The 22,545-nt window shown below is 36.1% G+C and overlaps 1 protein-coding gene across 3 annotated transcripts in view; it reads right to left on the bottom strand.

The window, feature by feature from the left end:
- LOC145688380 (protein Hook homolog 3-like) overlaps positions 1 to 22,545 on the bottom strand; it is a 168,742-nt gene that overhangs the window by 119,125 nt on the left and 27,072 nt on the right. For all 3 annotated transcript variants that reach the window (XM_081762548.1, XM_081762549.1, XM_081762550.1), the window contains exons 2-5: positions 19,533 to 19,618; positions 19,249 to 19,321; positions 12,701 to 12,800; positions 2,524 to 2,604 (exon numbers count right to left, since the gene is read on the bottom strand). In XM_081762548.1, the coding sequence (XP_081618674.1) occupies positions 2,524 to 2,604; positions 12,701 to 12,800; positions 19,249 to 19,321; positions 19,533 to 19,618 (340 nt within the window). The remainder of the gene's footprint in view (positions 1 to 2,523; positions 2,605 to 12,700; positions 12,801 to 19,248; positions 19,322 to 19,532; positions 19,619 to 22,545) is intronic.

Genomic DNA, 22,545 nt, shown 5'->3' on the forward strand with positions numbered 1-22,545 from the left:
TCTTTTACTTTTGAAGATGCTAGCCACAGCTAGCTGCTGAAAATAAGCGAGTTAATTTTCGTCGTTTTCTTGCCAAGATGTATACATCATATTTAATACATTTTAAATTATTATAGGATTACGGTTTAAACTAAGTCTTAACTATATATAAAACTACATGAGCTGACATAAATTATTGAGCACTTCCTGTAGAGCTACAATGATTAAATTTGGCATGTTGTAGCTTTCCGGAACTAACCGCCAGGAAAATTGCCAAAAGTGAATTTTTTAGGAGTCTAAAGGGGGATGAAGAAATTTCTATGCTATTTAAATTGGCGTTTCCTTGGGATACAAAATCTTATCTTTTAGATAGGAAATAGGAAAAAGAAAAGAAATGATACAATTGTGTGTTCAAGAATTGCGAGGCCGTAGGCCGAACAAAGACAGTGTGTGGGGGAGAGGGCCCCGGATGGACAGATTCAGAAAATATGAAGAGCAAGTTCACGAAATTCACTGTTGATGCAAGCGCCGATAGATAGCAAATGCGAAGCCGTAGGCCGAGCAGACTCGGGGGAATATACATAAGTCGTGTCTATATATATAAAATTTAAAATCACTATGTTTGTGACTCTAAATCTCCTGAACCACTCGACCGATCTTGATCAAATTTTCAACATAGATGAGGTTCAGGCCTGGAATTGTTTTTATGATTTAAATTTGATCAAGCAACGTAGGGGAGGAGAAAGAGGGGGAGATATATAAAAATCAATTTATATAAAACTAAAATTGACTATTTTTATAACTTAATAACTCTTGAACTATCCGACCGATCTCAATCAAATTTTCAAGATACATGAGTTTAGGGGCAGGGATTACCTTAGGCTATTCACTTTGACGATGCAACCTAGGGGAGAGGGAGGAGGAGAGAAATATAAAAATGATCATAAATGACCGATATTAATGTTGAATACACAGTTTTCGGGGTCGATGAGAGAAACAGTGACACTTCTGATGCTGTTTCAATCCAAGTTCAGCCCTGATCGTTGGGGAGGGTACAACGTAGGGGAGGGGCGAAAACATTTAAAAATGACCGAAAATGACCAATATTAGTGTTTAATCCATAGTTTTCGGGATCATTCAGATGGACAGTGACATTTCCGATCCGGTTTAAATCCAAAATCAGCCCCGCCACTTAGAGGAGGGGGGAAAAGAGATATATAAAAATGATCGAAAATGGCCACTATCAGTGTCAAATTTATAGTTTTCTGGGTCGCTTAGATGAACAGTGATAATTTCGATCCCGTTTAAATTCAAATTCAACCCCGCAACTTGGGGGAGGGGGAGGAAGAGATATTTAAAAATTATCAAAAATGCCTGTTATTAGTGCTGAATGCATATTTTTTGGAGTCGCTGAAATGAACGGTAACACTTCCGATGCCATGATTAGCAACACTGGGGAGAGGGAGATAATAAAATGATCGAAAATGACCAATATTAGTGTCGAATCCATGGTTTTCGAAGTCGCCGAAATGATCAATGATCTTTCCGATGACGTTTAAATCGATGCCATTAAAAACGAAAGCAGCATATTTCACGGGTACTAAACACATGAGATACGGAGTTGTGCATTTAAATTTTCATTTCAACCCAGCGAAGCGGTTAATATATGCTAGTAGTAAATATATATTTTTTGGACATGTAGTAATTGGACATATAGTATCGTATAAATGCACATGCAATTTATGAACAACGTATTACGAAGAAGAATGTGTGTGGAAAGAACCGGAGTGTCAATGTGGAAAGAAGAATCGTCTGGAAAGCATGTCTATACTATATACATACGCCTAAACAAGACAGACCCATTGTTACTCACTAAATCTATGGAAAACACAAAGGGTCATCGCTGCAGAAACAGAAATCTGCTAGTGGAAAACTGTCTTGTCAAACTATTTCAGTCAATCTTACATTATGATTCCTGAAAGTTCCTTGCATTTTCAAGTCTTAGTCTCTCTCCTGGAGCACTGTGCACGGAGGAAAAGAATAGGAGTAAAAGAAAATTAAATTCTTTCTTTAGGAGTATAAGAAATAAAACCATCAAGGAAGTAATAAAGGACTCACCGAGAAAAGCAATAAAAATACATCCTATTAATTGCTGCTCGTCACTCGTCAATTGGTTGCGTGGCACGCTCCGAAATAACGGGTTCAAATTGTGCATTTTGTCCGGGAAGTGAAAGTTCTGAAAGTCTAATGTTTTATTTTTCATTGTTGCTGTAATAATGCTGCACGTATTTTTTAAATTATCTTTCATTCCTTACTTAGCCAACCCTTATATATATATATAAACGTTCCGTATGTTCCTGCATAATTTTGGAATGCCTGGACGAATTTTAACCAAACTTGATACACACATTACTTACAGTCTGGCACTCCTAAGGGGGGAGTGAAGTGACAAAAATAATCGAATGGAAGGTACTAATAAATGTGCATCTTTGATTTTGTTTCTACCTTTAAGTAAAGTTTTGAACTATAAAACAAATGACAAACCTTGCTTGTTGTTACAGTTAACAGCACATCCAAGAATTAACTGCAATAATCTTCCCAATTCTATCGGATCACTTTTTTCACCTACAAAAAAAGAATGAAGTAAAGTGAATTACGACAGGATAGTTAGAATGTATCTCCCAAACATAAATTATTCTATTTTCATACACAGATGCCTTTAGAATTTTTACAATACCTACTATTTGAAGGACAGTACATACTGTACTAGACCTACATTTATTATTTTCATCATTTATCATGTTTTGTAAACATGTATCCATATAAGGAAATAAAAAAAACATACTGTATATATAGGGATCTCGACATCTACTGAACACATTAAGGTAAGTAATGGATACGGAGAGTATTCTCTGCGAATGGACAGCATGATAAGAGGTCTCCGACTGGAAAATTTATTATAATAGAATGTTCCATTAAGGCGATGGATCACAGATAGGATTTCAGCACACTCTCTTGTGAGACATCTATCGACAAAAAGAAAAGTTAAACTGCACATGGGACGCACCGCTACTGATGAAATGGCAAGGATGCGCAAGAAAAAAAATAGTTCCTCCTACCGCGGTTCCTCCCATGTCAGTGGCCTTCAGTTCATTATTGAAAGCACATCGGGAAGCAAAGAAAGGGAAGGGGAGGAGAAGGAAAAGGGAAGGAGAAGACATAAGGCACAGCGGTGGAAAGGGACTTATTGCCTCGCCTTTGGGGGTTGTTTTTCTTCTTTTTACGTTTTTAGAAAGACACATCAGAAAACCTCTCTTCTGTTTCCCGTGGATATCCATTGAATTTAAAGTGTATTGTCTTGTAGCTATGTTTCTTTTTGTGTGTGCGTATATGTGTATTTTGCGTAATTATTTGGATGTAGATTAGTGCTTTGGGTTCAGGGCAGTGCTGGACTGGCCACGTTGTATACTTAGCGATTACCAAAGGCCCAAGGAACCCCACAGGGATCACGAGGGGCTTGCCCTGTAGGTCTTGGAAGAATTCTCGCGATCGCAAATGCTTTCTTTGAGTCAAAACTGTCAAAGTAACTGAAGTAACTTCACGATTTCAGTATTATTGTAACATTTTTTGCGATCTGTTTTGTACTATATATTTATTCAATACAGAAAATATGATTTTTGTCACTTACCATGCTTTGCAACTGACCTGTTAAGTTTACACACACACATTATATATATATATATATATATATATATATATATATATATATATATATATATATATATGGGACTTTTAAGGACCCGCGCCAAGGGCTCTTAACTTGGCAGTCCGACACTGGTTCAAGGTTCAAGCTTGCAGTCGGATAAGAATATAATATACTGCTAATAAATTTTAATAGCTAATTTCTTTCTGTACATCAATAATTATCTTTCTACTTTATTCAATAACTCGCAGATACAGGAAAAGGAATACATGGATCAGAAAAATTACAGGAGTGATAGATATAATATAATCGTGTCGATACACCTCGTCAGATCGCGTCAATAAGCATAGGGATACATAGATCTTATCTTCGGAACAGACCACTTCCTTTGTGTGTCTGTATTACGGTACTATTATTCGCTCAAATACAACCGAGATGTAAGAAAGTCAATCAAGTTCATCAACTCTAATAAGTGGTAAGATTGAGAATGAATGATCAAAGTTCCTTGGCGACAGTATGTGAGAACATTAGAAGCTGGCGAGGTGTTTAACGCCATTATTAACTGTGTGAGATTCCATATGCAATATATAAACATCCCATTTTCTCAAGGAGACTGAAATTCTAATTAGATGAGGTATGCTTGAATATTGGATTTGGTGCGATAACTCGAATTAGATTCCCAGTGTTAGTAAATGTCACCCTTACTCAAAAACACCCCTGGCTTTTAAAAGACGGGATTTTGCGAAATTCAACCTCTAAGGGGAAAAGAAAACTTTTTTGTTCTCCCATATTATGTCAGGCATGGAACTTAAAATTTTGCACATGTTGTGAGTGAACCTCCCTAGGTTTAGAAGAAGACAAAGTTACAGAAATGCTCTGTGGGGGGAAAACGCCATAGCACTTCTTTCGGCGTCAGATACCCGAAACAGTTCGGTTTAGTACAGATAATTGATATAGATGTTGTCCTCAGATTCTAGACTAGACTTTGGGTAACACCGAATTTTCTGAATTTCAATACTTTAGAACAGACCAGTAACCAGCCACTAAAGTTTGGGGGACATAAATATGCTAGGGGGGGCAATGGTAACAATTCTAGATCTCTTTGCATCAACATCAGACGGATGCATTGTAGTTTGGGGGAGCCAAAAAATTTAGGGGGCTGGGCCCCTAATTGCAGGCCTGCCTTAGAAAGATTAAATTTTGTACAATGTTCTCTATGCAGACTAAGATGGAGTTTTGAGTAATCCCACTTGAAGGGATACGTAGGTTGATTCAATGTTTTTCCATTGTTATTACCAATGTATTTATAATCATTCAGCATACAGATACGAAATTTGTATAATACACACTTAAGCGCACACAAATGGATATACAAAAGATTGTTCGCCTTACATCCTACATTTTTGATTCGGTGATGTCACCTGGCGTATCATGCTAGAACTGTGGGTTTGCTGGCGGGAGCAGTGTTGTCTGACCTGGTAGATGCAAAGAAAGGCATTCTCCTAGCATATTTATAATTCTAAGAAAAGGACATATTTTTGAAAGGAGTTACACGAAGACATTTCCAGTTTCTACAGATGTTTTGTTATTTACATATAGAACATCCTTTTTATATAAAGTTTGTTTGTTGAACCTATTTGTCTATTCTTCAGTAGCAGTTTTCAACCCGCTCTAACAAACGAACGATACAATTTTCAAAAGAAAAAAAGTATGTTCCGTTATAAGCACCCTAAATGTAATTACAGTACTTTTCCATTTTTTCAATTGGGATTGATTTTCTTTCCCTGTTTTATATACCTCCTTTCTTGTAGAAGTTCAATACTATTATTATAACCTTCTTATCCAAAATAGCGATAATGGAAATAACACATCACAAAAAGTATTGTACTCGAGTTCATTACCAATTGATATCCAGTTTGTTTCTACACGTCAACCGTTCTTATACCTAAATATTTATTGTCAAACATTATATAAAATACTGCATGTAAATCAGGAGCTATCAACAATTGGCATATTAGCGTACCAAAAATTTCTACTAACACTATATAGCACGATGTTCCCTACGAGACGAGACGAGACAAAATTTTCATTATCATATTCTAGGCGGACAGAATTCTTTCAATAGAAAAAGATAACTTTCCGAAAAAACTTTCATTTTCACATCTTTACGAGACGATACAACCCCAACTCATAAAACAAAATATACATAAAAGTTAATGAAATAAAAGATAAGAAATGAGTACCAGAAGTTCAAAATTCCTACTAAAATATTTTAGTCTTTAGAAAGTTGCAGATATCTTTAAACAATACTAACATTTCCACGTAATTACGACAGGAAACTTAATTCTAGACGTAAACAAACACATTTTTCACGAATGCAACTTTTACACAATGCAAAAAAAAAAAAAAAAAAAAAAAAAGGCAATTTGCTATTCAGAAGAAATATCGTTCCTCATCGATTTTAACAGCTTCATTATAAGTAGGTACTGAAACAACAACATAATTAATCTAACTAAGTCGAAATTTCAACTTCGGTGACCCATAATTTGAAAGCCAACGCATTGCACACCAGCTCAACTACCATGTCAAGTATAGTCAGTATTAGATGGGTTTGGGGCCGCGGGACTCAGTGGTAGAGCGTTCACATCACACTGGTGCATGTGGTAACTTGGTGAGATCCAGCGCTCGCCAAGGAAGCTTTGTGGTGCGTGCCCGTTTGTATGGGATTTCTCGGGGTTCCCTCGTTTCCATCCACTTTCTTCATTCTTCATTCCACCGTTTCATTCATTTTTCATCATCACCGTCTCCCTTAGCCTCGGTGCATAATCGTGGGACGTTGAACTTGATATTTCATTAGACGAGTTTGATCGATCGCGTACGATGTATACTATACTTTTGACTGATTTAAAAAAAAAAAAAATGAAGGACGAACAATAATAGTACATGAAATAACATTAAAACCTGAAAACTATTTCTTACTTTACTAATATTTTCTGTTTCACACCAAAAACTTTAGTAACTTCAACAAATAATTTAGCATAAAGCATACATGAAATATAATAATTAATGCACTATAAAATTAAAAATAATACAAGCATTGAATATATTAAATCTATGGCCTATGGAACCCGAATGTTCAATGCGAATTTACAGAAGCTCTCGCTTAGACTACAATTTTAAAATAAATATTTTATAAAGTCTTCATCTAAATATGTGAAGACAATACAAAAAGGTTACACACCAAAACCTGTACATGCAATAATTTCAAAAACACAGAATTTCAGTAACACTACAACAACGTATTTCGACTAAAATATTATAGCGTTTCAAATGGTACTTACGCCTTTAATAGTATCATTTCTACACAATTTACTGCAGAAAACTTAATTCTACATACAAATGACGTACTTTCTACAGAATGCAATATCATATATATATATATATACTTCTACTCTTTTGTTTTTTTTATTTCTTATTCTTAGCATCAGACCTGTGCCGTGGGGGCAGGGCGAGCGGGACGACGGCCCCGGGCGCCGAAGTAAGGGGGTGAAAAATTCGGGAGAAAAAAGGAAAAAGATAGGAAAAATTGCTTGGAATATATGTATGGGGGCGCCGTCGTATATTCTCGCCCCGGGCGCTGATTTTCCACGGCACGGCCCTGCTTAACATCAATAATGTACTGGGGATCTCGAATTTTTAAGTTCCTTGTATGGCGAGGATCGATAATTTCAGGAAGCAAGCATTCCATATAAAATTTCTGAAGTTGCTGTTCCAATTTTTCTTCCCAGAACTTGTCACTACGAAGAATTTTTTGCACCAGCATTCCTTTTGGTGTCCAAAAGACAAAGTAACAATAATCTCGGCGAGTAATATGTAACTGTGCTTGAACCTGGTACATGAAGTTGTCATTGTCTTTAATACACATGCTACCATCAGGATTTATCGTGCAAAATGTAACCTTGGTTCTTACTGCCTCTTCTGGTGTCATGGAGCTTGCTGAAGACGGACATTTTACTTCTAATACAGAATCAACTCCAATAATATCATCTGGACTTGCGCCTAAATAGCACTTCTCGGCATCAATGAATAATCCGCAAGGATTTACCATGGTAGAAATAAGATATTACTACCATGGGATTTACCTTCATTCCATATTCTGCCTCGAACTGCTCTACACCAAACGGCTCCTTCTCAATACCATACATCATTGCAGCGGTTCTGGTATAGAGTATAAAAGGAATTTTATTATACTTTGGCAAGAAGTCGTCGATTTCATTTTGCAAATTCTGCCGAGGCTAGTAGTAAAATCAGTAATGCATTTTTGAAGCTAACGATTCTCTCATTTTTTCAAACCGAGAATCAGCGGCAGAACATAATGATGGAGGATAATAATTGCCTGTCGAAGAAGCATACACACATAGACGCATATACAATATACATTTATATATATATATATATATATATATATATATATATATATATATATATATATATATATATATATATATATATATATGCGAACCATTTTAAATGAGGGTTAGAATAGAAAGTGATGATCGAAGATATTACATAAAAATTTTCCGGAATTTCACACATAAGGGTCTCTGCAACAGGCAGATTTCTAAAGAACTCTACCTACAATGGGGTGCGGATAACTACGTGAAAAGATTATGTTCTTGTCAGGGTTTGTGTTCCTGGAACCTGCCAGCTTTATCAGAGGGTGAACAGAGGGTGGCTTTGTTGGCAATGGCTCGGTGAAATTTGAGAAGAAAGCGGGGAATGGAAAGGAAGATGACTGAAAAGAAAAAGGACAATTTCCCTTCCGTTCTCTTTAGAAAGAGATGTCAAGGTAATTCACCTGCAATGAATGAAAGAACAATGTAAATGGATTCATATTGCTCTGAAAATCATCACATCGCCCTTTTTAATTGGATGTTTGAAGCATAGCTCATTTTCTTTTTCCCTCTTTACTGCGGGGAAAATGTTTTACAGGCAATAATAATAATAATAATAATAATAATAATAATAATAATAATAATAATAATAATAATAAATACAAATAAAATTATATCTGCGAAGACTGAATTGGTGCGGATAATCACGGTTGTTCGAAAACAACCTACATAACCGCTTCGGACAGATACCGGACACTGAGCACTCACAAGATATTCTTCGCGTACAGGAAGAGAGATATTCCACACTAACAAAATAACAATAATAATAATAACCAGCCCTTTTTTCTGGCTGTTCGCAACGGTACGGCTTACTAGCACTTTTTGTGATTGAAACCTGCTTTAAAGAATTGAAAATATTAGAAATTAGTATGGGGAAATGGGAATAAATTATTCACTGACATTTCGTACAATGCGACCGTTCATTAAATCTAGTACAACTCAACATTTTATTGTTATCAACGTAGATTCTAAAGGTGGTAGGGACTCATCAGGGAGTGTACTATAGCTTGATTCCTTTTGCAAAGGCGACATTTTTTGGTTTCCCTTTTATTTATCCCCTTGATTTTTTTTTTTTTTTTTTTTTTTTTTTTACATCTTTCGGAAGAAAATCAATTATAAAATCCGTATTTGTTTTTTTGTTTATCGAAAGTAAGTTCCTCAATCTAATAAGACTTTAAAGAACATGAAACTTTACTCTGATTACATTCAAGTAATTTAAAATTTGATTGCCGAGAGCAATGAACTGTGATGGCATTCTCTCATCGATAAGGAAAGCAGAAACTGTGAAACTTACGTCACCTGTACAGGTAATAGCAACTCGGAAGGAAATAATTGGAAAGGTTACTTTCAAAAGGATACGTATCCAGTTTGGTCGTTTAGTGATTACATACATTTTTTTCCTGGTTCATTTGTCAAATTCGACATATACAATCATTTCTTTGAAATGGATCTATTTGGGTTTGTAATAAGCCTAATTCAATGGGAATGTCATTGACAGTTGTCAAATCGATAGGCATCTTAGAAACGAAGCAGAAAACAAAAATGTGCTCACTGAACGATCAAAATGGATATATTCCCTTTTGAAAGTTAACTCCTCAATTGTTGATATGTTTTGCTTGTAAAAAATATTGGGTTCCAGAAAGAAAAACTGGGAGCTTATTGTAATATTACGATCTGATGACAGAATTACTATCACTAAATTATAAACATCTCTAGTTTAGGATTTAGGATTTGGATTTCTGGGCTTTCGGCATCTAAGGCCATTTAGCCCTTCACGATTTGAGGGATGACGTCCCTCGGCGAGCACACAATCCGGGGAAAGGGAAGGAATAAAGGATTGGGAAAGGAAGGAAGCGGCCTGGGACCTATAAGTTAGGTACCACCCCGGCATTTGCCTGGTGTGAATGAGGAAAACCCAGGAAAACCTCATTCAGGGTGGCTGGCCTGAAAAAGCTGTTACACTTTTTCGACCGAGTGACCCCACCGGGAATCGAACCCGGGACCGCTCGCACCGAAGGCGAGAGCATCTCTAGTTTCATAGCACATAGTTACGACATTATATTGACGCTACTTTACACAGTATTCAATCTAATAATAATAATAATAATAATAATAATAATAATAATAATAATAATAATAATAATAATAATAATAATAATAATAATAATAATAATAATAATAACAATAACAAGATGGAATCGAATAACAGGCGCAAAGAAAGTAAAGAAACACGAAGGGCAGGACTATACTGATAGAGAATAACAAACTGGTAAAGCAGCGAAAATGAAAACAAGAGATAGAGAATATGGGCAAATTTACACTGGTAAAACGAAACCTTTAGCCAGGGGAGGGAGAACATGAGGGACATAACAAAGTATAGTAAATGGTAACTATTAGGTCCCAGATTCCGCTCTCACCCAACAAACGTACACATAAAATTGAATAAAACAAATATCTAACATTTGTTTGTTAGCGGTAAAAATTGTCTACAAAGTTGAAAAAAATATTTAGTCTATAATAAGAAAACAAAAAAGTATTATAGAATATATTTGCCTTTTTTGCTTCTGTTCTTTATGCCAGTTTATTAAATTTTCTCTTCTTCGTTTTTTTTTTCTTTTGGCAGACAAAAACAATCTCGCTTTCTTCCTTTCTGGTGGCATGGTTTACGCTTTACTCTTCCCAATTCCCGCTCTCAGCTCTCCACTCTCAAATCGAGTTTGGCGCCGACCGCCACTTTACACCACCCGCATAAAGTCAAAGCAGAAGACCTGCGCGAGATGATATATCCTTCCGCGAGAAATATGTCTTTCCCGATTTTGCCAACAGATGGCAGTATCGTATGCCGTTACATAAAAAGCCTGCAATTAGCTTCGAATTACTCTAATTACAGGCACAAATTCACAGTAACAATATAAATGGACTCATGTGTGTTATTGTTAAAGTGTATTCTTGACTTCTATCTTGGCACTTTATCATATTTATCTTCCAAACATTACGAAATCTCCTAAGAATATTAATATTTAATTTTAATAACTTTTTGTTTGTTACAAAGTAAATACAAATACTATTTTAAAAGTAGTAAACAAGAAAGCAAGACTGCATGATAAGTTATCAATTACCGTTGAGTTCATTTTCCTACTCGCTGTCTTAACCTAGATTTTTGAGTAATTCATATTCTGGCTATACTGTAATTTCTATGGATAGCAACACTGAAAATTCTTCTAATTCGTATTTTCGGGTGTAGAATAACATTGTCTATTATTGTGGTAAGTTGCATTTCATTATCTCTTTTTACTTACGAAAAACGAGCGAAAGAAAAATGGTGAGCTTTTGTATCATTTTTAGTAGTCTAGCCCCTTAAGCAAGAATATACGAAACATCACTGATATTCCATAATCCGGTTATCGATTGTAGTCTTTTCATCAAAAAATGAAAGATAATGGAGCATCTATAAAGAAATACAATTATCACAAAAGAATCATGATATTTCAACCTTGAGATCAAGGAATATTGTCAAACAGAATAAAATAATTTTAAAAAAATCTCATGCATGCCATAACGGACACCGATCACTATAGAAAATTCGACCAAGAAACTTTGTTGCGGAGAACTTCGCGCTCGGAAATAATGGGCAAGCAGCCTTATAAACCTTTATCCACAATGAATAGTACCATCCTGCACCTATGATGGTGTTGGAAACAGAGACCTTGGATACTGCAACTATAGCAGCGCGCAGTGATGCCTACGCTGAAGAATGGAGATGATGGAGTTATAGTATGAAGTTGCTTCAGATGTTGAGTTATGAATCCTGTGATTACATTAAACAATACGAATTTTAAGCTTCAGATACAATACGTACCTCTGTACCTCTGTAGAGCCACTTTTACAGCAGTTTCTTTGGTCTTGAATAACATTGTCACTTATCATATCTTAATGAATAAATTACAGAAAAGTGGAGTACACAAAAAATCAGAACATCTGGATGGATCAATTTGCTCTTATCACAACCTTTATGTCATCGTAAACCTAACGAACGTCCAGACTTCCTTCGATCACAAAATTGATCATAGTACATCAGACAGAAAGAAGGAACATTCCGATAAGGGTTCTACTGAAAGCTGTGCCTTTCATGACCAAGTGGCTGATGTGTATGCTTTCTGTGCTTGTGATCCCAGGTTCAGTTCCCGGTAAGGTTATATCCTCACATACTGTTATTTTTGTATTTCCATACTCTTTAATAATAATAATTTTCATCTCAATATTGTATTTAAAGATCAAAATGTAACAATCCATACAATGGACTAACATGATAGCTGTTACCAGTTCCATCTATAATACAAATGAATGTTATCAATAAACCAAGAAACTAAAGAGTTTTAAACTACTGTAAGAAAAGAAAGAGACTTCTTCTCCAAGGCATTCTGAGTATGGTTTCCTCCTCTATGTTACCCTCACTTGTAATACCATCAAATATAAAGTGGAACTGCTGATATCATCTGATATAAATAAATATTTCTCAACCCTCATACGATTCCATATTAATGTAACAAATAATATATCTTACCGATTCTGTTCGCATCTGGAGGAATGAAATCAGTTATGTGTTGTCCCAGATTTTCCTGATACTCCATCGTACCTTTAATAATCTTCTTTAAGTTACTAACCTATAAACCAGAAATATTTTATTAATTGGATTTTAGTTTAATTAGTAATTAAACTGCAACAATTTATATAGAACCGAAAGATAATTCATTTCACAGTGGAAACATTAAAATGGAAAGAAATATATACAGTGAACTCGCCCAGGCTTCACGTATTGGAAAAACAGACTCTAATAAGACAAAACTGAACAACTCATCATAATTTAAAATTAAAACCCAAGGCATTCGAACTGGTATCTCTAGATTACTAGATATGAGAGTTAACTGTTTATGTGGATATAACATAGTCATGGAGTGATGTGTTGGAGCTACAATGTAATTCTAACTTATTCTTTGTTGTAGTTCCTCATCATGTGCAGCTATAAATAAATATTTAACAATTATTCGCAACATACATATTGAAAAAGCTAAGAGAGCAGGGGACTGTATCAGTAATAATGCACGTCATGTGCTAATCCCTAAAGAAAAGTGATTTTTTTTAAAAAAATAAAATAAATAAATAAAACTTAATTGAACAGATCGTCAGAACTCGGGACTTTTCTTCTTTCTTTTTTCCGAGTGACACAGATAATGAAGTACTGCGATGCGACAGTTTGCCTTACGAGACGTAGCTAGACAAGCAAAGTCGTTGCCAGCGCTCTAGGTGCGTTCCCTCTATGTTACAAGATTCACATTGCGCATTCATATCTCATGCCGTGGTTATGCGATCCAAGCTGTTGTTTCGAATTTCAACGACTTAAGCTGTTCTCTGGATCCCCTACGTCTTTTGCGTTTATAATTGTAATGGTTTTAGTTTTTTAAGATAGCTAGTGAAAGCAATGGTGTACGAAAGGGGTGGGGGTTCAGGGTTTAACCCCCACATTCAGCGAGATATTATGGAAAATTGAGCATTTACTATATTAAGATATATATATATACACACACACAACAATCACGATTGTCCTAAAATGAAATGAAATTATGAGCTTGAACCCCCTTCCACTGATGGAATTCTGCGTACACCACTAAGTGGAAGCATAATTCAAAAACTATTAGAAGTTACTTTTGATTATTTCCATATACTGATAAGAAAGAAATCGACAATGGTCGAGTGTGCCCTAACATCACAATGTCAACTAATAAAAGGCAAAAGTGGTGCTGCTTTAGAGATATTTTTGAATGAAGTTGTACATTTCAGATTGGCTTTGCGAATGCTGTGTAGTGAACAAATTGCAACCATCTACTCTGATCCTTGACGACATGGTCCAGCTAGGAAGAGCGTGAACGACTGACGAAGTTAAAATTAATTTCTGGTATTAAATAACGAACTAACATCTCTTCCATCATTATACTCTACATTTATGATAAACTGAAAAAAAAAAAAAAAAAAAAGAATATATTCAACTATCCCCATTTAATCACGAAAGAGTTTTGAAGGGGGGGGGGGATGATTGAAGAAAATAATTAAAAATAATAGAAAGAAAGAAAAAGGAAAAAACTTTCCACAATAAATTAGTACTCACTTGTCAATCATTAACGCACTTACTACTTAACCACACTTACGCACTAATTAATGTAAGTCGGATAATCTTGCGTAAATGAAAGAAATATTTAGAAAGGTTGTACACTTTATAACTGTAATTGTTGAATTTTAACACAAGGTTATGAAAGTGTACTAACATTTTACTATATTGGCAATTTTATCTTTACTCTCTCATTAGATGTATAGAACATACGTATTAAAAACATGTAAGTTTTCTGAAGTTAGACAAACAAGTGATTTTGAAATCAATGTAGGTGATAGAACATAATATAATTCTGCTTGATTGTAAATAATTCGATCAAAGTTCTAGTTCTTAATATGAATGCAAATCCGTAGAATAAGAGAGACCATAGTTACTGTCAAAGATTTTCAGTTCTAAATATAATCATTAATTTTTCGAAGAAATCGAAATGCATTAATTTCGTGAACATTTATGACTTATAGAACGAAGCACTGAAATATTTGGCAACACAGCAAGCTAGACTTATGTATGAGTACCAAACATTTACTAGATAACTGGGACAGATGAATTATATCCAGGCCAATCGTATGAGTAACAGTTAGTTACAAATAGAAAATAATTTTTACGTACTTGGCAAATAAACAATTCGGATATGAACTATTACAGCCACAATCCTCATGAGAGGCTTTCCAAACATGGGTAGGCGTACGTTAGTTTCTGTTACTGCGCAATTACACAAAACTAACATAAATAAGTAACGCAAGTTACACATTGTACGCTCAGTATACAAAATGAGAGAAAACTCTCCATGTCCTTAACATGGGACTAATATTAATTGGTAGAATCACATAAGAAATATTACCATTACTTCAATAAATCATATACATTCACTTAATGCAGCTGATTTCGAAGAAACCCACATTAACTTAAACTTCATAAGCTTCTCGGAGCTATGGAGACCATCTATTAAAGTACAATAAATCTACAATCCTCCGTATGAACGATACAAAATGAAATGCCCTCGAGTTGGCATAATATAGACGGTAACAATAAAGTAATGCATACATAATTGCCAATGAAATAAATATGATTACTAATTTTATGAAATATTTGCATTTCTGAATGTAACTGGCATTGTAGACTATAAACATTATTGATATGATAAACATTAGTTATATCAAAAGTATCAGAAAGGAAAACAAGGCTATGCAAATGATAGGCACAGCTTTACTTTACTAGGACACTTATTTTCAAATACCACAGGTAGGAAAAGGGCGAGAAGAGAGTATACTGACACATTTTAAGAACTGTTGTTCAATTGCGAGAAAAGATCGTACGTTCATGAGAAAAGGGAAATGAACTCTTAATCTATACACTGCAGTTTGCAGAACCAAAGTCACAGATTGTAATATTTTCTCAACCCTTTCACTACGTAAGCAGACTTTTATCGACAGAAAGAAAATTTCCCTAACCTGCGAATGTCGCCTATAGTTAATGTTTTAAAATTTTTGGTCCGTATCTTTGGCTTGTCAAGAGTAGTCGCCAAAGGTGTTCCATGCGATTTTTTTGCGTTCTATTGTTTTCGATAAACATTATTTCTATAATGGGTCAGTGTGGGTCCTGTTGTGTGGACGTTACACTGCAAATAAGAACTGGAGGTCTTAACTTTGAAATCGATCTTGTAGTAGTTAATGGTTTACCACGTGACCATATTTTGGGTAATCCACTTTTGCAACTATCTACGGCGGTTCTGGACATTAGTAATGGCATGCTGCGGTTTAGCGAACTATTATTACTATTAAGATCATTGAGCAGAAAGAGTTTCCGAATGTCAACGTATATTCTGGTAATGGACTCAATGTGAATCCGATGTGGATATACTTGATTCATAATCGAGAAAGGTCCTCGTCAAATGACTGAGTGGAACGTCACATTTAGCATCAGAGTTTGATCCTTTCATTGCTAAGCAGACAATGGATGTTCGTCGAAACGCAGTAGCAGGTAAGTGAAGCAGTGAAGCAGTTCAGTGTAACCTACTAGCAGCAGAAAGGAATTTGGTGTGCAGTGTGATATCTTCTGGGAAAATGAGGAACAATATTCGTTGGGATTTACAATAATAAAACTGTTTCTACTAATCAACCCAATCTTAGTTGAGGTAATTGGCGTAATGGAGTTCAGAGTCAAACGGCCTGACTTCCAATGGTAAAGAGAAGTTTGTGTTATGGCTGGAGGCTATGTTGTGCTAAAGTATAGTGTGTTTGAGCTGACGGATTCGGTTAGTGATACCGAGAATAACTGAACTGAGTCTTTGGAAGAATTTGGAAGGAGCTTCACAATATTGAAGTGATAGCTGGGAATGGGCAGTTCAAGTGACAGTGATCCAGTGTGAAAATGATCTGGATGAAGGATTCTAAGCCAGTGGAATGGAAGAAAGAAAGAAAGGGGAACAAAAGAAAGATAAATTGGAACAAATTGAAGGTAGTAACTATTGGTTGGATCCTGACTCAGAATCCTTTCTAGATCGATAAAGAAAGAGTACAGTGATGTAATTAGCAGTCAAGTTGGATGTTTAAATAATTATAAATGACAATAATGAAAAACAGTCCCCAATACCCCCGTAAAAATGAAAGATTTTGAAGTGATTAAAGACTTAGTAGATCAGGGCGTTCTGGTTGAGTATAACCATTCTAGCTATGGAAGCTCTTGGAAGGAAATGATCGGAAACGACCGATATGTGTCGAATCACTTGTTTTCGGGGTCGCTGAGATGAATAGTGACAAGTCGTCATTAGCAACACTAGGAGAAAGGAAATGGTGAAGTAAATATAATTAACAAATGACCGATATTAGTGTCGAAACAATAGCTATCGGTGCACCTAAGTTGATTGGTGACAGTTCTGACGCCCTTTAAGTATAACTTCAGCTCCCAGTGGGGTTAAGACCCTCTAGCACACCTATAGGGAAGTGGGAGGGGTAATATATTAATGTTGAATCCATAGTTTTTGAGATCGCTGAAGTGAATCATGACACTTTCGAAGCCGCTTAAGTCCAAGTTCAGCCTCCATCAGCACGTCTCGAAGGGGAAGGGAGAAAGGACAACGTAAAATAACTGAAAAACTGATATTAGTGTTGAATGAGTAGTTTTCGGAATCGATAACTTAATTGGTGACATTTCCGATACCGTTTACTTTCAAGTTCCACTTCCAGTACGGGTATAGGCGTTAGCTCTATTAGGAGTGCGTGTACATGGGGATGACGTAAAAATAATGAAAAACGACAGATATTAGTGTCGAATAAATAGTTTTCGGGGTCACTGATATGAACACTGACACTCCAGACGCCGTTTAGTTCAACTTGAGCCTCAAGTGTGGTATGACATCACAAGGACCACCTGGGTGAGGTCGGGACAGGGTGGTGTCATGTAAAAATAATAGAAAACGACACATATTATTGTCGAATCCCAGTTTCCGGAATTGAACATTAATACCGACACTCCTGAGGCTTTTAAGTCCACATTCAGGGCCCAACTGCAAGGTAGGGGAAAAAGGATGAAAAATAAAAAATCCGGAATGGGTGTAAACAGTGAAATAATATTTGGAACATAGTTTCTACGTCAAGATGGGTTTTTATAATGTCAATTAGATTAAAGTTTATATTCTATGTGGGTAGTGTGTTTCAAAATCATGCCAGAAGTAGAGTATATTATGGACTATTATAGAACTGGCAGAATCTTAAAAACCTTAGTGGGTGGTAATCGGAACTGTCCGAACAGTCATATCGTCTTACTAGTGACATTGTATCTTAACTTATGTTCAACGACGTTGCCATAGCTTTGGCCCCCATTACACTGTGATTAATGACTTACACATGTGGGTTTTTTTCTTTCTATATAGAGAAGGGGGAAATAAACAAACACTGACCAACTTGCCTGCATATATAGATCATTCCTTCTCAATGAAAAAGAAATATTCTGTTGAAAGCAGGTTGAAAGTGTCAAATAACGAAGCAACATCAAGCACTCGGAGTTTCCAGACTACTTTTTTCTTCGCCAAAACATTTAAGACATTCCATTCCTTATTCATGTGACAGAGAAGATCGGCTTTTGTTCACCCCCTATTTTCGCCGAGAGCTGCCGTCCAGTTCGAATTTTGTTCCTCTCCAAAGGAAGAAGGAAGATTTTTCCACACAAAGTGTCAAATAACAAAACAAAACAAACCATTCGGAGTTTCCACGCTACTTTTTTTTTTTTTTTCGCCAAAACCTTTCTCAAGTGACGGAGAGGAATACGCACTCCTCTGGTCGAGAATTGTCAGCTAGCTAGAATTTCTTGGCAACACCGGATTTCGGAGAAAATATCTGTTTCACTACCATGTACTAGAAGGAGAAGGCTAATAGGTCAATTTTCCACACCTCCCCCCAAGGTTTTTAAGATGTTTCAAAAAGTCTATCATTATACTTTCATTGAAATAATATCCTGAGGGGAGAAGTTATTGAAGTCTTTCCCATACACCTATTCTCCGCATGCGAAGAACGGGTATTTCAGCTAGTATTAATAAATAAACCTCAAGATTTCATCAGCAAAACATTTATATTGGCATTTTCACGAGGCTTCCAGATGTTTGCTTCAAGTCACGCATTATTAACATAGAGCTCCCTCGTGGCTAAGCGGTTAGCGTACGTGCCTTTGGCGTGGGAGACCCGGGTTCGATTCCCGGCGGGAGCTCATGTGGTTCGGATTCCACGTTAATCAGTAGGTCCACGTCTCATATAGCCTCGCTGCTGAACGGGACGCTAAACTAAAATCAACTCAACTCAACGCAATATTAACATACAGAAACATACTTAGAACTGCAGCCCGCGCGCATACACATTAGAAAAATATACTGCTCTTCTCTGTATATGTTAAGCCTCACTAACAGTAAGTGAATTCGTTCTACAATATACGTAACTGACCTCTTAAAATCTTACCTTTAGGTGTTTATTACTTCCAGCACCCTTAATAATTTTGGACATCCACGCGTCGTCAAACCATTCTGGAGCACTAAGAAGAAAAGAAAATGTTAGATTTTTTGAAACAAAATCTAAAATCTGAAGTGTGTTCATAAAAATTATTTATCTTCGAAATTATTGCTTTGTTTCGAAACATTTTTATGTCGTCAAAACTTTTGTTTCTTTCAACATAAGCAACAAGATTATATACAGTATATACAGAGAACACAGTTCCTTACCGAATATAAGAACCAAAAACTTACATCTGGACTAGAACCTGTGCCATGGCTACTCCATCGCTAACTTCCTCCACAGTACTGTGTGGTGCTTCTACGTTAAAGGTCTGAAGCTGTAAAGAGAAAATTAGAAAATAAACTACACAAGTCAGAAATATTCGGAAAACTACACATCCGAAACACACACACACACACACAAAAGTTATTGTTCTAAAACACTTTAATTTTTTATTCCTAAAATAATTCGGCCAAAATTATAATAATCAATTTAGAATAGTTACGACTTTTGTAAATTTTCTTTCTATTCATTGAGTATTGTATATATATCCTTTCTTAAGAAGACATTTTACAGCTTCACTTTAACAAATGTCTGAGGGGTTTGTATTAAAGTTAGCGTGCGCTGATTCCTGATCACATCTCACTCCTCACATATGCAGAATTCACCACTATCCATTTTTACAGCTTCAATTTTATCTATGTTTTCACCATATTGGCTGGATAGATTGGAGTTTATCATTCCTTTCAGCGACAAGGCTACATGAGACGTAGACCTACAGTTTGATATGGGATCCGAAACACATAAGCTCCCGCTGGAACTCTTGCGCCAAAGACACGTATGTTAACTATTTCACCTTGTTGATAGAAGACTTTTCAAGATATTTGATGCTTTTTTGTTTAACGTCCTACGCTTCTGCTCCAAGGCTAAAGGAGAGGTCATAATGATGATAAACGAAATGATGAAATGAGAAAAGTCGAATCAAACGGGAGAATTTTAAAAAATCCCACGCACACGCAGCTGATGCTTTCGGTGAGTTTCAAATTGCAATACCTTCCAAAATCTGCTGACGACGTTCTGATCACTTACATCCCAGCCTGAAGTGGTAGAATTACTATAAAGTGACTCTCTACCATAATAAGTGGATCATTTTGACGTAAACATGACATGTAATATTGAGAGGGGCCTTGGTTAATGTAGTTCGAACAATATATATATTTCACCGAACAAGTTCAAGAAATCTCAGTCAAGAAAATATTACGTTTTTTAATTATACAAATGTTTTTCCTTCCATTGGATGTTTTCATTTTTGATGCAAAAAACACTAGATTCTACTCCCGGTAGGAGTATATAATGTTTAGACCACAAAATATAGCTCCACGATTACTGCTTCACTGTTGAAAAAGGACTAAGAACAGAGACGAAGTGGAGTTTCGAGGAGATAGCAAAGACGAATGACAAAACTAAAGTGCTGAAAAATACAGTTCAATTCTGTGACTACAAAAAATTCAGACTGTATTAGGCTTCAATTCAGGATAAAAACATTGTATAGTTAAAGTCATATGCTCATCGACAGAACTAAACTAAAAGTAAAAGTTTAGTATATAAAGATCCGTCTTTCAAAATGCCCTTAATAAGACTTATAAGCGCAAAAAATCATGTTTCAAGCTGGTTAAACGGTCTGAAACACTTATCTGGATTAATACTTGACCTAATTTAGTTCTCGTTGTAAACCATCTTTCAATGTACATTGTTGAAAAAGCATTTAAGTACACCCTGTACAAACTGTATGATGCAAACGAAGTTCGCATCACAGAACACGTGTTTTCCGAACGCATGCTGATGGTAATATCCAAAAGACACGCTGTTAGTAATCTGGGATCATTCTTCGTCTACAATGCTGGGAAAAACGCCAATGAAGGCCTATTACGCAAATAAGGGGCCTCCAGCATAGCTGTATAGTGGTGCAGCAATAGGCCAGGCAAGGTAGTTCTTCCGCAAAATTGGCGCTCGAGTGCGTCGTAACGCTTCCGCGGTCCAACATGGGAAGCAGAGGATTCCACTGCAGATGGGGCATCATGAGGCCTGAACAGAAGAAATGAAATATTTTAGTTTTACGTCCCGCGGTTATGTCGGTTAGGCTAAAGATGACGGTGATGATGAGTAATGAGTGAAATGGTGGAATGAAGAAAGTGGGAGGAAACGGGAGAACCCGAGAAAACTCACGCACATCGTGTTTGTCCACCACAAAGTTCACATGGCGGTGGCTGGGATCGAACCCGGGATCCCAAGAACCAGAGGTGAACGCTCTACCACTGAGCCACCGCGGCCCCCCTGAACAGAAGAATCATTCAGGCTACCCGAACTGGCAGAACCTGGAACGTCAGTGTACTCACAGCACTGTGAGCGCAGGTACGAAAGTTGGTCTAATAAAAGTTAATGTTCAAACACGCTTCGAAACCTGACAGTTGTGTTTGTTCCTTCTCACTTTTCAGGATTAATATATTAAAAACAACAGTCACTTATGCATTATGTCCTACAACTAACAATGGGTGAAACCTATATAAGGAACGCAAACCCAACCTAAAAACTTAATTCTAACCGAACCGTTTCCGGTACATAAAAAAAATGTTCCTTTATAATCTATCTGCAGTAGTGTGTTTTCACGGTTAGTTAGTCTTAGTTTTGTTATCTTTCTTTGTTTCTCTCTTCATTTCATAGAAGCCATGAAGTGAAAGCCACATTTTGATTAGGCGAGTACCGCTACCAGTAATTGAACCCGGAACAACACGTATAGGAACCTCATGTGTTACACCATAACCATTTGTGTGCAAGCTACTAGTGCACAACATCTGGTGCTGCGTAGCCACATTTTGATTTTTGACAAATATAGGTAAAAGGATGTTTTTGTTGCAAGCAAATATGACGAAATATAACAAGCGTTTAATACAACTAATGGCTATGCTTAAAATTTAGTTAACAGTAAATCGATTTCCAATTACTTAAAGAAATCCTGGAATACAATGAATATCTTTCTCAGAGAAATTAAAGATATTCATTTGCCTCTGAATGAATTCCTTAGTTCGGAGACCATTCTTCGCTCATTGTAATGATCTCTTTGGATATAAACTAGGTTTGTTTCTAGGGATGCACAAGGACGAGACATCCTTTTTGATGTTTCTTAGATGGGTTTCATGCTTGCTTAGTTCATCTAAGCTAATGAAATTATAATTGAAAACTTATTCTTTCAGAATGGGGAACATA

Source organism: Thermobia domestica, chromosome 6 (assembly GCF_964235325.1).
Source record: "Thermobia domestica chromosome 6, izTheDome1.hap1.1, whole genome shotgun sequence".
Lineage (NCBI taxonomy): Eukaryota > Metazoa > Arthropoda > Insecta > Zygentoma > Lepismatidae > Thermobia > Thermobia domestica.